The 17,531-nt window shown below is 39.2% G+C and overlaps 1 protein-coding gene across 1 annotated transcript in view; it reads left to right on the top strand.

Moving 5' to 3' along the window:
• The first annotated feature begins 5,252 nt into the window (after window positions 1-5,252).
• Window positions 5,253-17,531, top strand: part of SLC1A1 (solute carrier family 1 member 1) — a 50,808-nt gene continuing 38,529 nt past the window's right edge. The window contains exon 1 of the mRNA XM_071425102.1: window positions 5,253-5,565. Coding sequence (XP_071281203.1) covers window positions 5,475-5,565 — 91 coding nt within the window. The 5' untranslated portion in view covers window positions 5,253-5,474. The remainder of the gene's footprint in view (window positions 5,566-17,531) is intronic.

Here is a 17,531-nt window from a genome sequence, read left to right as displayed (position 1 = left end):
ATATGTGTTCTTCATACTTATCCTTGTTGTTCATACTTACCCATTTTGTGTAATTAGGAAGGAAAACTATTTGCAGTCATATTGGTCTAGATTTTTTCATGGACTCTTAAGTGGCTGAATTTTTAAGAAAAGGAAGAATCATCTTTAAAATCATTACCACACTATGCCCCTGGATTTACACCGCTGCTGGTTCATGATCACTTCACAGATATGCCATCATTCTTTCTAGGAAAATGAGAAATTTGTGACTTTGTAAAACGTGTCTGCCTGTGATGATTTTCAGAGCTTGGCTTTCCTTCAGCCTTCTGTTAATAGTACATAACTACTAGTTAAATCTCGATCTGTGAAACACATTTGATGCCACCTTCCCACTCTGCTTGCCTGCTTTCTTACAACATAAAATGTCTGCAGCCAGGAGAACATATAAGCACAGTATGAAATATTTACACTGCTTGAAACAAGAAAAAATAATCACACTTTCTCACTGATAGATATTCCTCCAAGTAAGATGTGGATACAACATCTTCTAAACTTCATTAAAATAAGTGACAATATACACAGTATTTTTACAGAGGCCAGGAACACAATTTACTAAAAAAACCAGAAGTGATCTAGAATGTAAAGTTCCACATCCAAGATTTTAAAAGCTTAACAGGTAAACCATTATCAAGGAATTCTAATACTTTTTCATCATTATTCTTTTATGTTAGTTTGACACAGATGAGTTTTGATACCAACAGTGAAAAATAGCTAATAAAAGAACATATAGTTACCAAAACTGAGTTTTGGTAGCAAAAAAAGATATTCAATATTAGAGGGCTATAAGCTAGCAAAGAAAAATCCCATCTGCAGCTGTTGTCTTCCTCCCATTTGTGGTCCCATTGACTCCAACAACAATAAAAATCTCATTGATCTGGCATAGGATTTCATTTAATTAAGGAAAACAAAACAAAACCCTAACAACCACTGACACCCTCCCAAAACAAGCAAACAAAAACCCAAAATCCAAACAACAAAAAAACTCCCTCCCAATGTCCTCTCTTTGTTACTTTTAGCTCAAATCCAGACTTTTTTATCTACTGTTAAGCATAATTCAACAATTCTAAAAAATCTCAGTTGAAGAAAACATGAAGAATGACTAATTTGATAAGGTTTAGGGTATCTTTGGCAAGAGTAGAGAAACGAGTGCAAAGAAGATAAAGCACCTACTGGTAATATTCTGGAAGTTCTATGTAGTTAGATGGATCCCCCTGTGCATTCAGAAACAGCTACTGAAATAGAAAAATATGTGACTTTAAAATTATAAGAGAGGGTTGGATTAATTAAATATACCAATAAAAGTTCTGGTAGTTTAAAACTACACTGGATTAAACAGCAACTGTGAAAGAAAAGTCTACTGCTATTAGACCAGTGTCATGGCACCAGATATAAAATCAGCCCCCCATCAGCTCTGCCCTTGGGGACAATCAGTGCATCTGTCAAGTAAAGCTCAGTGGAGGAATTTTTTTCCTATAATATATTTTTTCTTATCACATATGCTATATTATATAGCATATATGGAAGTTAAACTTCAAGGTCAGATGTCAGGAGGCACGTGTTCCAGGCTATAAGGAAAACTTCTGTGATTTTGGGTGCTCAGTAGCACTAAAGTATTTACAGACATAAGAAATATAAGGTCTTTGTGCATTTTGTTCCACATGCCTTGGCACTTCACGTAACTTAGAAATGCTATAATTTTTACTGCATTATTTTCTCATTAAGACAAAGAGATATTAGAAGGAACTGATCAGTTTGTGTTTTCAGATTTTGTATATACCCATGGCTTTATGTTATTAAAAAACTATTGCAAAGTTTCTACCTTGTGGATTGGCAGTAAATTAAAAAAGCAAAATTAAATTAAAAAAGCAAATTTAAAACCCTCAACTATTCTACCCGTATTTTATGTAGATTATTAGCACACATTTTTTGAAATATTTTTAAAATACTGTTGTTTTATCAAAGCATTTTAAAAAACATAATACTCAAAATTTCCTTAATTCCCTGTTGATGCAGTTTCCTTTATATGCTCACCATAAACTAGAAGAAAAAGGCACTTCATTATTTTCCTATGGAACAAATCAACTGTCACCAAAACTTATAAAAATGATATCAGTAAGCTAACCGATGCAGAAAAAGTTGAAGGTCTAAATAAGTAAAACTGAAGTGATTTTTTCCTTTCTTAATTAGAATCACTGAAGATCTTTTTTAAGATGTATGAAAGGGCAAGCTTCCACTTGCTACACTCTGCTCTGCACTGCACTGTACTGTACATGCTCCAGTAGGACTGCTCTCCCAGCATCTCCCAGCACTGAAACATTCGTATGCCTCAAAATGCTGAAAATATTCCTACGCTGGTCTTAAGTAATTCACTTAAAATGTAGTTAAGACAGTTATACAGTTTGGAAGTTAAGACATGGCTGTGTAAGTATTAGGACACTATGTGGTAATAATTTGTCAATAGAATGGTTATTTGTGCATTTATGTACACTCCTAATTCGACAACAAAATAATCTGAATTATTTTAGCCTTCAGGAAAAAAAACCAAACACGGTCAATATATGTCATTTTTTCCCAGGACAGTGTTCACATTTTCAAGACTGATTCCTCTGTATGTTTCATTAACATTAAAAAAATTAAGCACAAAAAATTAAAGCATTTTTTCATGCATACAATCCTGACCATGATCTACTCTGACAACAGTGATCAATATAGCTACAGATTATATTCTTATCATCTTTACAGGTAGAGTGTATTGATATTTTTTCACAAATGTATTCTATTAATTTCATAATGATTCCACAATGTCTCAAAATCAGACAAAAATAAAAAAATGTTTAAAATAGAATATAGATTTATGTTTGCTCAGTAGTTGCACTCACTAGGTGTACAAGCATGTGGTCTTGCAAAGCATTATGTCTTTTAGTCTTTTCAAATAGATTAATTAGTTTTTAGCATAATTTCAACATTTCAAGAATGATCTATGGGCTTGGGCCACATTTCTTTTTCCATTTTATTGGGAAACTTTTTTTGTGAGGTTGGGTTTTTTAATTTATAGCTCCCTTTACAGAAACTGCCAGCTTGACTCCACATCCAGGATCAAAGCCAATGTCCATCATTCTATAATAGGAAAATTAAATTTAAAACAGCTTGCTCATCAGAATGTTGAAAACATCCCTATTTCATAGGCTTGATTTTTTTACACCCTTCTTTAATTTTCAATGGGTGTTGTGTTATCAACTTTGTGGGTTCGGGTTTAGTTTTTTTTGAGGTCAAGGCTGTGGAATTATTTTTGATGAAATTAAAAAAATAAAGAAAATTATTAAGGAAAAAAAGCCTAGAACTTTGGCATGTTTTTTTCCTTATATATTTTTAGGGACAAAACACTAGCAGAAAATAATAGAACATTGTACTGTAGCAAAAGGTATACGGAGGACTTCAATATTATTCAATATATATAGTCTTGCTGTTGCAGAACACAAAAATAAGATCTGTCTCTAGCCTTCACAAGTTGTAAAGCATAATTGTCTTATGTTTTTTCGAAGGTTGTGCAACTCTTTTAAGGTATTTCAAGCTTCAGGAAGAAATATATCAGCTACAATCACATTGTTTTGTACCTGCAGAAGGGCATTTTTCTGTCCTAAGAATGCTGCAGATAATTCTAGATGTACCAAGAAGTACTCTGAAATCCTTAATGTGAAAAAGGATACTGAATGTTTTAATATTAAGAGAAATACAAAACCTTAATAGAGAAATAAGTAAATTCTAATCTTATTTTAGCTAGTCTTCAGGAACTGAATTGGAATAATTTCCCCTAGCTCACCAAAACAGCTCAGAAGAGAAGCAGAGTAAGTTGTAAGAAGGGGTACATGAGAAGGTGAATAGATAGAAAATTAAAGGATGGCCTAAATTCTGAAGATGTCTTGCAAATCATTTTGTTCTTACTATCTAGAGAGGCACCAATTCCCCCCCTCCTAGAGCAGATCAGACATTTGACTTACTGAAAGCAACATCTGAGACTTTAAGTATATATGAGAGGAAATAATAATTTTAAAAAATTATACCCTGTGGCAATGAGATCGAAAGTCAGAGCTCTTCTACACAAGATATGCCTGATCTTGCCCATCCTGAAACCCAGTGTGCTTTTTCTTCATGTATCTCTTTAGTGGCACTCATATATTGTGATATTTCCATACCAAAGTCTAGGCATAGTCATGTTGTTTCTTACCATTTCTTTGCATTAATTATTTTTGTTTTGCTTTACTGTAGCTTGTAATGCATGCCAGCCTTCCTTTTAAGAGGTCTGACACATTTTATGGCTTAATTAAACTAATATATTTACTCATCTGTTTCCTGTCCACCACTGGGCTACCTCTTATTTTTTTAAATTAATTCTCCTGATGACAGATGCAAACAAATTACTGCAGTTGTTCTACACATCTGAAAAATATGAACAATTTTAGGTATGTCTATATGAATTTATGCATCTAGGTCTAGGCTTTAACACTTGAGATTGATGACAGCTCTTGCTTCTCATGCAGGTGGATTTCAGTGCTTTTACCTGATTTAAATAGGTACGTACTTGTCTCTTTCTCCAGGCTGTCACACAGCACAGCCAGATTCATGGGAAGAAAGAATGAAGAATGAGCAGAAGTGACAAGGTTTCAATTGCAGTTTTTGCTGATCTCCTTCAGGCCTTAGTTACCCAGTTGTTATAGACAGAAATAAGTAAACCTCAGTAGTGTATGGTTAGAAATCGATGATATCAAGTGCAATTAAACAAGATAAAATAAACTTTCATTCTGCTCTCTCCTTCATGTCATTCAGCAAGACAATGGCAGATTTTGGTTGGGCTTGGCTGCTCTTTGCATTTACCTTTGAGTTACGGGTTTGACAATTAAAATCAGCACGTTTATAGACATATTGAAAACCATACACCCACAGAGAACTGGGTCCAAATATTATATATGCTTTAATCAGCTTTATGGTGGGGAGGGAGAAGGAGACCATTGCCAGTGAGATGCACAAGAAATAAACGCTTCTTGGCTATTTTGGTATGTAAGCCTACCAGGGTCAAATCCCGGGGGGGAAATCCGACAAGACATTTGTGTACCTGCTGTCCCCAATATTGTCAGCAGGAGCTGGGTGTGCTGGCCGGCAGGTGGGCTGGCCGAGCGAGGGGCGGGCGGGGGCCGGGCTCTCCGGTTGCCAGGTGAAGCGCAACGTCTCCGCCTCCCCGCGGCGAGCGCGCAGCCCCGCGGAGCGCACGCAGGCGGCTCGGCTCGGCTCGGCTCAGCTCAGCTCGGCTCGGCTCGACTCAGCCCGGCCCGGCTCGGCTCGGCTCGGCTCCGCACGGCTCGGCTCGGCTCGGCTCAGCCCGGCTTGACTCGACTCGGCTCCACGCGACACGCACCGCACCAGCCCCGCCGACCCCCGCCATGGCGAAGGCGGTGAAGAAGGAATTGCTCTGCCCGAGCTTCGTGAGGAAGAACTGGCTGCTGCTGAGCACGGTGGCCGCCGTGCTGGCGGGTGAGCGCGGGGGCAGACAGGGAGCGGGGCGCCGCCGCCCCCCGCCCGGCCTTGCCGGCACGGTACGGCCTTGCCGGGCCGTACAGTGGCGCGGCGCCCGACCGGGGACCGCGCCGGGGCGAGGGGGGCTGCGCGGCCGCAGGGCAGAGCTGGGCGGCGCGGGGCCGTGCTAACGACCCACCCGAAAGGCAGGCGAGGGCGGCGGGCTGCTCTTCCCCGGCACCGCCGCGGCCGCGGGGAGCAGCCCCGCAGTGTGGCGGTGCCGCGGCGGTCGGGCGGGAGCGGGGCTGGGCGCGGGGGGACGCGGCGTTGTCAGCCCCGGGCGGCCGGGTCGGCAACGGGGGCCCGGGGCCCTCCTGGCCGGGCCGGCTTCTGCGCGCGTCCGTCCGGCCCGTGTGGCAAAGGTCGGTGATCGGCGGGGTGAGACCGCCGTGCGGAGAAGCGCGCGGGCGCCGGGGGCTGTGAGCCCTCCGTGCTGCCGGTCCCCACGGCGGGCTGTGCCCCGGGGGGCCTCTGCAGCTCTGGGGGGACGCGGCCCCTGCCTACTGCTGGTGTGCAGGTGGCAGCCCCGCCGAGGGAAGCTGCTGTAGGGCCGGAGAGCGATGGAGGTGGCTGCTTCTGGTGGCCCAAGCTAGCGGTGCAGCTGGAAGAGTTTGGCAATGCCGCCCAGCTTTTGGAGAGGTTTTCGGGGGTGAAACGTCTGGCAGTGCCATCCGGCTTTCAGAGAGGTTTTCAGGGCCATCATTGTAAAGATAGCAGGATTTATCCCCTGTACCTCAATAAGTTTCTAAAGGAAAAACGAGTTGAACGCCATCTTATTAAGGATAAGTGGGCAAAGAGGGCAAAGAAAATGCACCATGTTACTTAGATGAAGAGGTTTTTCCATAGGGCATCATTTTGGCCCTATTTATTTCATTTTCTCTTGGTTATTATTTGGAAAGTCTTGTTCACTTTTTTCTCCTGTATATAAGTGGTGCTATAAATACTTCCTTAACTTGCTGTCTCTTTCAGATGACTTTTCTGCTAATTTGACTTTTGGCTTGACCATGCCTATTTCGGTGCAAATTTGTTCAGAAGAGAATTATTATTTTGGAATTCCTTCCAGTTATTTATAAGCTGTAATCAGAACTGTGCTTACATATACATGTTTTCCACAATACATTCAGTATTTGAAAGATCCCTGGATTTTTCTCACTTTGTTCAAAAATATTTTTGTGAGTTTTGTATACCAGGTGCTAAGGGCCTTGCTTTGAAAATCTGACTGTACAACTGGAGGAATGCGTTTATGTGTCTGTGTTTGCATGTGTACGATTGCTTTTTCACATACTCCTGTCAGGTATTCTTCCAAAAGTTGGCGTACTTATTTCCGATTTACAGAGGTGGTTAAGAAATATTCCCTTCTTATTATCTTCAGTGTCTGTAGTTAGAATTAAAGATTGTGATGTGATTCCACAGGTGCAACATTCTGAAATTAAATTTCTCTGAGAGCCACAACTTATGACAATGCAGGAGCTGTGGGGACAAGTGACCCCAATTCCCCTAATACCCAATAGAAATTCCCAGTAACAGGACTGTCTCCCAACACCTGCTGTGTCCTTCAACTTCTCTGCCTGCTACACTGTAATTAACAGTCCATAACTCAGGGGAGCTCTATAATACTGTCATAGAGAGTCTTCATAGTAATTCTGTGAGCCTTGGACCAAATTACCTTTTCAAGGAACTGTGTATCTGCAGCATTTCCAGTATCTCTCAAAGGTGAAGTAAGGTACACAAGAAGAACAGTGAAACCGTTGTAAAGATGGAGTTAAATTATATATTATTGCTTTACTACAGCATGAGGAAAGTTTGTAATATACCTAGAGTCCACAAACCCTTCATAATTAAATTTACGTATTTATTCTTTTTTAATATACTCTGGGAAATTGGTCTGAGGTTTGTTAATCTAGTTAGTTTGGAAGAACAATTTAGCATTTATGAGCAGAAGAGCGGCACATCATTTTGAAATGAGAATATAGGCTTTTCAGAAGATGGGAGTAATAAATGAATCAAGCTGTGAAAATATGCTGTGAAAGCTGTCCAGCTGTCTTGCAAAGTACCTGATATTCCTGCACTATCATATGGAGTCATGATTTTTGCTCATCATCCTCAGAGCCATGTTCAGCATCCAATTGAAATATACTTATCTTTTCTAGTACCCTTACTAAGTTGAAAAGTTTTCCTGATTACTTGTGTGCAGCTCTGAAAAGAGACAGAAATGGAAACCCCTCAGAATTCCAAACTCCAAACACTACTTCCTTCAAGAGTATTATTATCTTAAGCATTCAACTTTTTGCCTGTCCTTTCCCTTTTCAAAAGTACCAGAATTTCTTTCACAGCAATGTGTGTGTGGGGGGGTGTAATTTACAATCTGTACACAAAATATCTGGAGTGTCATGTCTTTTGGGTGAAAACACCTGAATGCATATTCAAAGAAAATAAAATTTGAGGCTCAAGTGGTTATTTTCCTTGCCTTAGAAGAGAGTCAACTTTAGGCCACCAAGCTGATGTGAAGAGATGTGTAACCAGGAGAGCAGCAGTCTGACACAAATATCTGCAAAAGGAGGTGTATCTTGCATCTTCTTCTTCTACTGGCCTTACTGAGCCCAAAGCAACTGAGTTAAGAAAAGTAGTTTACAAGTCAATTTGCTTCAAGTGCTTCTTCAGCCCGTTTTATAGAAAGTTACATTGTTTCCAGATTATACAATCAAGGCAAAATAAACCGGAAATATCCCTGAAAATTACTCACCCTGAAACAGGTGTCCAAAGGGCGATTGCATACAGAGAGTTTAAGTCACACTTCACAGGTTTCTCATAGAGTATTTCTTATTTGTCATCACTTTGTCTCAAAAAGGTCACTGCTGCAACGCAGACAAACCAGTCATGAAAGGAAAAGGCTGATTATGTGATAGTTTTTGAATCTATTTGCTGCTTTTTTTTTTTTTTTGGTAGCAGCTTTATGTCTGGGAAAGATTATTCTGAGGGATTCAATTCACCCAAATTTGCAAATTTTTTTTTTTAATCACTGAATGGAGTGTCTGTCACTTCCTAAACATATTCAGAACTTAAGATACCTCTAAACCTCTCTGTGCCTTGGGATTGGGCTTTTCTCAATAGCGCAGGTGTGGGACACTAAAATTGTTCAGGTATTTATGTGGAAATGTGAGAAATGCAATACTGAGAAAGCTAATGGCACCGGAGACTGTGAATCTCAGGTGTCCTTTCTTCAGCCCTTTGTTCATCAGGGGTGTGCCAGTGCAGTCTCAGTGAGAGGCAGCGAGAAACACTTTTGTGTTCTGCCATTACCTTCTCCATCGTTCTCTGCTTCACATATGTACATGCTCCTTACGCTGTATGCCTCAGACACCACGAAAAAGGAACCTTCGTGCTGGCCGGGAGCCGGGTGGGCAGCACAGGGGCGGCGGGAGCTGTCCGAGGTGGCTCAGCGACAGCCGGGACCGGGCGGCCAGAGAACGCGCAAAAACGCGAGCTGCAGCAAGCGGTGATGCAAGGCAGGGGTGGAGTAAAAGAGAGGGCGGGGGTCAGGTATTGAGGCTGGAGCATGCCTAAACACCTGACTTTTCCACCTCTGAAGTGAATTCATTCAGTCTCTGCAGGATCAGATGCTTTACTTGTGCAGTTCCATTGTTGAAAGATTTGGGCTGGCGTCAGACCTCCTTTTCTCCCTGCCTTTGAGAGTGAGATTTAAATACACATAGCTCCTGTTGTAACACCAGCATTGCAGAAACTTTGAGTGTTGTGACTAAAATGATTTACCAGGATTTGGTAAGTGCACTAGCCACTGAATCTTCTAGCTTGTATTTTATGATACCCCCTAGCAGCTGATATGCCTTTATTCTCTATAATGTTAATGGAAGTTATTATATTATAATATTAAGTAGTAATGTCTCACTTTAAGAATATTTCTTTGTTTCTAGACAAATCAGGTCCATTCATACCTGCTAAATGAAGGGCTGTGCTCCCTCTGTAATCAGACTTGACAAGGGGACTTGACAGCTGGTTTTAATAGCAGTAGTTCTGCATTACTGGAAGCCCACCAGTGCATTCGTACAAGAATGAATGTTTCATAGGGTGAAGACAACAACAGAACAATTAGTAACCTATCACTCTGTTGATGGCCTTTCCCTATGCAGAAGGCCACCTGAATCCAGGGAGCTCAATATTCCTGAGGTTTTTTTGCAGATGTTGACTGCAGCTTCTAAACCCAAAAACCTATTAACTCTGTCAGTAAGTTGCTTCTGTCTCTAGCAAATACAATTTAAATAGCAAAAGCCCAGTCTTGATATGAAGTAAAGAAGTAAAGTTTCACAATTTTCCATTTCTCCCTCCTTGTACCCTTATCAAAAAGTGGCCTCTTAGTTTATTTTAGGCTGTCTTCAGTACCATTTCTTGCTTGCACAATACAGTGGTAACGTTCCAAACAATGAAGCAGATTTATAGTCTCTTGAAATACGCTAGCAAAACCAGCAAGAAAGAAGTTCTTGGGGAATAAGGAGAATATAATAAAACAAAAGAATTACTGCTTTGTTTCTGACAAGTATAGATGTAAGCCAAGCATTCAATTTCTTTCTTGAATTCTGAAGCATAGCATTTTATTAATTTGGAATTTACAAAAAATGAAAACCAGATATCTTGAATCAACTGTGGTAGCATGGAAATTTCAAAGAAAACTGTTTTCTTCTTGCTGTGCCTCAGAACAGCATAGATGATACTTGTGACTTTCTGTGCCTCTCTAGACAGTGATGATTCTTATATCTGTGTTTCTCTGTAACACTTGCCAACAGATTGATATAGGATGGGATGTCCTCAGAAATGTATAAAACACAGCAATTCTGAGAAAATGTCTGAATTTAATTTTAGCAATGGAAAGTAAAATGTGTAGTGACAAATACTTTAATCTGACAGTTTAACATGCCACTGAGGATCAAAAATGCTCTAAGTCAGGAAGTCAGACAATGAAAGAATTCAAAGGTAATTGAAGTTAAGCATGATGCCTCTTTTGAGCTGTTTTGAAGCAAAGAAAATCCATCTTTTATTTCTTCTTCTGGCATGTAAATTTTCCAATTTTATTGTTTGTTTTAATCCAGTCTCTGTGTTTCTGAGTGAAGTGAAACTATCACTAGAGCTGAATTTTAAAATCTTTGGAAAGGGTGAGCCTAATGTCAATTTACACTCTGAAAAGTCCCCAAACTACCAAAGTCCACTGGTATTATTTTTACATTTGAAGCAAGAACACCAGTATTAGTATCAGCAAAATATTTACTGTGTCCAATTTCCCAGTATTATTTAAGGGAAGATGTAATTGCGAAAATTTCTTTTCTTGTATACTTACATTTTAGAAACAAAGCATAAAGACACTTTCATCTTATATACCCTATACCCCATTAAAAAGATAATGTTCAGGTTGAGACTGCTTGCAAACATCAGTTGCACTGTTGGGAAATCTTTTTTTTTTCCTACAAATGCCCCATAGGATTTGTGCAAGGCATTTGTGCTTATAGTCCCACAGTATTGTCTTGTCCAGTGAGAACACATCTGTATCACATCTGAAGATCAGGGCTGTATTGGAATTAGCGTCTCAAATTTCGTGGTCCTTTCATGCTTTTGGAATGGCAAACAACCTGGCCTTGCTTAATCTGAGCTAATTTTCTGGATCATATATCTGATTTCTCAAGGCTTTGAAGTCTTCATTAGTTTCAGAATAACAATGTTAGTGCATGTTACTATCTGTCTATCTTTAGTGTCCACTAAATTGCTTTCCATCTGCTTATCTCAGTCACAATCATTCCATTGCTCTTCCAGCAAGGGGAGAGCTAGAACAGAATGTCCTGTTTACTGTCCTTTTCTCTGATGAATGAAGTAATAACAAGGTTTAGAATCTGGCAGATATTTACAGTTACTAGCCTTTCACCTTTCTTATACCGCTTCCAACTATTTAGTTTCTTGAGTGTTTTTGGGGTCTTAAGTAAAGATGCATTTCTCCTGATGTGCTCTACTGAGCTAATATCTCTTGGGCTATCCATATACAAAGGTGCTTATACAGCTTTGGGATAGCAAGCAAAACATTGTGGAAAGAGAACAGAAAATCAGTGGGCTTTTACAAGGAAGGGGGAGAAATTATTGGTATTTTGTGTGTGGCATTTTAATAGTGCCCATGGTACTGTAGTGTGTCAGGCCATATAAGCAAAACATTGGATGCTACAACTGAGACATGAATTTCTGAAATGACTGAGAAAAAGGGTCTAAACAAAAGCACTGCTTTATAAATTGTAGTGCATTTGGAGACATTGTGGAAGCACTAAGACCTATACATGTCTGGATGACTGCATAATTAAAGAAGGCTCACACATCATAGATGGATGAGATGAAGGAGAAGGGTAATGGTTTTAAAAGTGATATATGAAAGGGGTCATAAGGAAGGTCTGCAAAAGAAGAAAGACAAGTTACTGTTGTCAGGTCACCTTTCAATTTTACTGTAAAGCACAGGAATAGAGAGATAGAAGGATACCCCCCGGGTTATCGTATCTAGCCTTTGCTGCTTTGGGTTGCACCATTGTAGATAAAATTCTGTTACATGCCATGCTCCATCTTAAAGCTATATAGGCCATTTGATGCTGTACCTCCTCCTAGGAAGCTGTATTCTTCAATCTGATGGTTGAAAGCCTTACAATTTCCACTATAAATGTATTGTTTCACTATGCATCCAATAATTAAAATATTACTCCATCACTAGTATTCAACCATTTTCTATATTCCTACCTCACTCATCCATGGTGGACAAACTAAGCTCCTTCATCTCCTCTCAAAAGGCAGGCTCTTCATTTTTTTAAATTACCCTATAGTCCTCCATCATGTGTGTTTGACACTGATTTTGCTTTTCCTGAAACCTTAATGAGTTTCACACGGTATTTCCCCACAGAACAGGTGCTTTCACCAGGACACATCCAAATCCATGAAGAAATATAGGTTGCATAGCTGCTGGGACAAAATTGTCATTTTCCCCAGATTGTTTGTTTATGACATGACCTTGCTTATAAAATAAATAAATTTGTTATGTTAAGATTGTAAGCACACTACTTCATAAATATAATAAGTTGACAAGTTTTTGAAAACTGTGAAAGAAAAAGATCTTATCTCTGGTATGACTTAGTTTATTTTTTAGTGGTAGATTCTTTACAAGAGTTCTAGATAGATGAAGCACAGTCGAAAGTTTTTTTCTTCCTTCACCAGTATATTTTTTTCTTGGCTTTTTCTGAAGGAAGTTTCATCTGCACATGGAAAATATTTGGAAGGTATGTGCAGGTGGAATTCATCTACACTGTTTGGCTAAAGGAGAGGAAACCCAGAGTCCAGTAGGAGACATTGTTAAATAATCAAGCTGGTTAGCCCTCTGCATGTTTGGGGGAGTACTGGTTCAGATTCAGCAGAACTGTGCTCACTCAGTCACAGGAAAATAGCCACTATTTCCCTTTTCCTGGGTGAGTGAACTAACTGCTCTTGGTTTGACGAAGGATGAGGTGTGCCTTGTGCAGGGCTGCATAGCAGAGAGGCTGCTCTGTGTTAGTGGTGACTGCTACAGGCTGCCCTATGTTATCAGCCCTGTTCCAGGCTCCTGCAGCACAGAAAGTAGCAGGAGTTATGTGTGTTTGCTGTTTGCGGTGGCCTTCAAACCTACTGTGAGTAAAGGGAGTACACCCACACTGGAATAGTTGATTTTTACCCCTCTGGCCAGCATTCCACCTTGCCTTCATTCCTGAAGGTCCATCACAGGGAGTCACTGTCTTCCTGAACTTTTCTCACACTGCAGTCAGATGACAATGTGTTGCTTGTGTGAAGGAGTTTACAACCACTGGACCCTCAACAGGATAATCAGAGAGCATCAGGGGGTCTCACTATGGCAGAGGACAAGCATTCTCTTATACATTGCTACTAAATATTCTTCAGTAAATCAAGAGCTGATACGGAAACTCTCTTCTGGAAGATTTCTAAGAGAACTTTTCTTCACATGTCTTTGTAAGCAAGCTGGTAGTCTGGCTAACACAAGCAACCATAGAGTTAAGATTAGTTACAATGTAATTATTCCCCTGAAACTCTTATACCTTAGTGGTTGCCTGCAGTTTTTCCAAGAATCATCTTTTTTCAATCCACATCAGTATGTTTATTGGAAGATAGAGTGTAAAACAGTAAAATGTGTAACATTAGAAAGTATTAAAAATAATGCAAAAGAGCTGAAATAATATGTTTATAAGCCTTTGTAATATATTCTTCCACACTCTCTCTTTTAGTGTTCTGTAGTTGGCACTATATTTCTTTGCACTAAGAGCCAGCCAGTGATAAGAGAAACTATGGAGAGAGCAGAAAAAATTGGTTTATAAAATATTACTAAAGGACTGAGAATGTATCACACTGCAAAACTCCTTCCTGTCTGTGCTGCAGTTTGACATGTTTATATTGAATATTTTGTATTGTTTTTGAAATCAAGTCAGTGAACTTTGTTTGCTAGCCTTTTCAGTTCCATGAATCATCTGCTGTGAGGTTAATTCAGTTAAGACTCACCAAAATTATAGAAGTAATTGTTTTAGTCTGTCACATCTGTGCAGCATATAATGTGAAATTATGAAGAACCTAATCACTTAGTTAATAGCACAATAGATATTGCTACAGTACAATTAAATAATACCAGGTTTGAACAATGTGACTTTTTTTCTTCTTTCAGTGCTGTGTCAAAGCAAAATTCCTATAATTCCCACACTGTCTAACAGCATCAGCAGGATCACTAACTTCTTCAGTGAGAAGGAGCTTCCAAATTATGAAATTTTAAGAAAACAGGAAAAATAAATACCACAGCTTTTTTTTTCAGAGCAATACATGTGCTACAGAACAGATAATTTTACAAAACAGATTATTAGTTTTACAAAAATATATGCTGGATTCCTTTTCTCATTGCCTTTATGGTTCATTCCTAAGGATCATTCACATAATAAAGTCAGTGGGAGGTGAAGGTGATATGTTGTTTCTTCAGTGTCATGCACACTGATGGAGAACTCCCTGTCAGTAGAAACTGTGCATCCCAAACCAGTGTTCTCAGCCATGAATGCAAATAACATGAGGGAGTCCCACCTGTTAGATAACTTTTTTTTTCTGTTTCATATTCTCTTTCAGTGAGAAACAGAAGCAGTCATGTATATATGTGAACTTAGGTTATCTGTTTCAAAATTGTGAGTTGTTATACCTGTGAAGGTAAAGGGGCATGCTTTCTTACCATATTCTTATCAGGGATGTAATCAGGTTCTGAAGAGCAACTAACCCACAATAGTAATGATGTAAAGCAAATAAGTACTGTAATGTCATACTGCATATCCTGAACAGATTCAGATAGTCAGGGTTTCTGAGTTTTGAAATTCAAAATCTGTATTTTGTTGACCTCACAAAAAAGGGTTCAGGGTTTAGCTATCACTTCCTGAAAAATTGTAAATGGTCTCCATGTTGGGTTGCTTGTGGGCTTCTGAATGGCCAGCATATTTTTACAAGTTTACAATAGCTGTAGGACAATCTGTGACACACCCCATGTGTGCTAGTATAACTGAGCATGGAGATTATGCCAATGTTTTGAACAGAATGTGTGTAGGTTTTTTACTCATTTCCAAATCTGTGCCATGAACTTCAGCAAGGTACTTGAAGAAAAATGTAGTAGCCCTATAATCGTTCCCATACAAAGAATTTACTTTTTCCTTAGATAACATTTCAGAAAGAATAGCAATATGCAAAGAAACACTCCAGATGAAGATCAGATGGCAATAAATTACCGTTCACCAGATACCCAGATGTCACAGAAATTGTTTTGCAGATAGACAGAAACTTCAACATAATGGTCTCCCAAGACACATTTTACCTAATTTCAGTGGTGGACTCACCGAACATACATACACAGGCAAGACTGGTTCTGCCACCTTTCTACATACAGCCATCATCTCCTAGGTCCTGTAAAGCCTCAGGCTTGGCAGATGTAATGGATCTAGTGCTACGTCGTACAGTGGAGCCAGTTGCAGGTGCTAGGTAACCCCTTGCAGCACTTTCTGCTGCCCTTTTTCTGGGTAGCACAATGAAAAATGGCTGATCCTATAGAGGGGAAACATGCATTCCCTCTGGCTTTTTAAACTGGGACTCCCTGAAAGTTGGGTGCAAATGGGTTTCACTTGGTGTGCTTATATTCAGTGATTTTCTTCTGCTCTGTTTTTCTTCTCTTGCTCCTCTCATCCTCACCCCTCATTTACTTTGTCTGTATTTGCACCTTTTCTTTGAAGGATTTTCTGTCTGTTACCAAGCTTATAAAAAGCCTTATGTGTTACCTGGGAGAATAGTAACAAGGAGTTAGGCCATGTGAGAATTGTCCTGTGGCCTTCATTGTGCTTGCAATCTCAGGGACCCAACTGCACCTTTCCTTTGCTGTCTTGGTGGCTGCTGGGAGAAGAAATGTAGACACCATGCTATACAGCATGTGCTGTACTATGCACCATTACAAGGATATGTTTTCCTTAAAAATTTAAATTAAAGGTATGGGATTGTACCATTTATTCCACCATCATTCTTCACATCTGCCCAATACTGCAGAAATCCGGAGCTTAAGCAGAATGTGTCATTGAGCTTGCTCTTGTGGTAAAAATCATAACCTAACTTAGCCATGTGGACAAGAAGGAAAAGCAAAAAGAGATGGAAAAGAAATAAAACCAATTTATCATGGATGAGAAGAAAGGTGGAGTAGTTGAAACTCCTCCAGGAAAGATGAAGAGAGCAAGTAGGAAAAATGACATTTTTCTCTTCAAAAAGTGCAAGCAAATTATTCCATAAATTAAAGAATAATAAAAAATTAAAATTAAAATAATAATAAAAAAATAAGCAGAAAGGAATCCTAATATATAGAAGTAGCTTTGAAGCCTATAGTGTATTTTAAGGTTGTTAAAAGTAATTGTTGATTTTAATTTCAGAAGTAAGGGAGTTATCAGTAGCATTCATCTAGAGAAATTGAGATTTTTATAACACATTGTCTCTGCTTTGGGCTGCTATAATCAATGTGATGTTAAAAGCAGTGGTTACCATGTGAAATGTGTAACGACACAGAACCACACTTCTTTTTGTGTGTTGCAATTCCCAGAAGAAATTTCCAAGTTAAACTTGGTTATTGAGATGAGGATCAAAAAGTTCTACATATGTCCATTTCCTGTACAACAGCAAGTTTATTCTGCTGAATTTCTAATCTTATCTTTTACTGTTACAAAATAAAATTTCTTATATTCCCATGATATATTCAAGCAGCATATGCTAGATCTATCTGCAGTTAAAAAGTAGCTGCATTTTACTGTAGTTTGGCATACTACAGAAGTTAATATGGATATAAGTGTGTTGCCTGGTAAAGGAATTGCATGAATAAGGAATTGAGAGCAATAATGTAATTTCAAGAGACTGTTGAAACTCTGTTCTCAGCTATTGTCATTAGATAAATAATATCCTCAACAAAAAAATCAAACAGAACTGGTATAAGTATATAGATGGAACATCTTAAGGAAACCCTGCTATAATTTTGAGAGCATGTGGGAAGTTTTTGTAGTGAAATCTAAAGAAGTGGAAAATAGAACCCTCAAGAATTAAAACAAGGGTGAATCTTTCTACCTGCTAGCAATCTGGCTGAATATACAATTATCAGAATTCCATCTGGTCAAATATGACAGTCATATAGAATGAAAGGCAGATGGTTAGAACAAGTCCTAGTCATACCCGCTGAAAGTAAAGTGGCATTACACAACTTGCCATAAACATGCAGTTCAGTCTTGCTGCAATTTAAGCAAATGTCTACCCTAAGTTACGTGAATTGTCTGAAGACATGGAAATTACCTGTATGGTTGGATTCAGCT

This window comes from Agelaius tricolor, unplaced genomic scaffold (assembly GCF_023055355.1).
Source record: "Agelaius tricolor isolate 1412-34295 unplaced genomic scaffold, bAgeTri1.0.p SCAF_4, whole genome shotgun sequence".
In the NCBI taxonomy this organism is placed as follows: Eukaryota; Metazoa; Chordata; class Aves; order Passeriformes; family Icteridae; genus Agelaius; species Agelaius tricolor.
The sequence above is the reverse complement of the archived record's forward strand: the minus strand, read 5'-3'. Positions and strand labels throughout refer to the sequence as shown.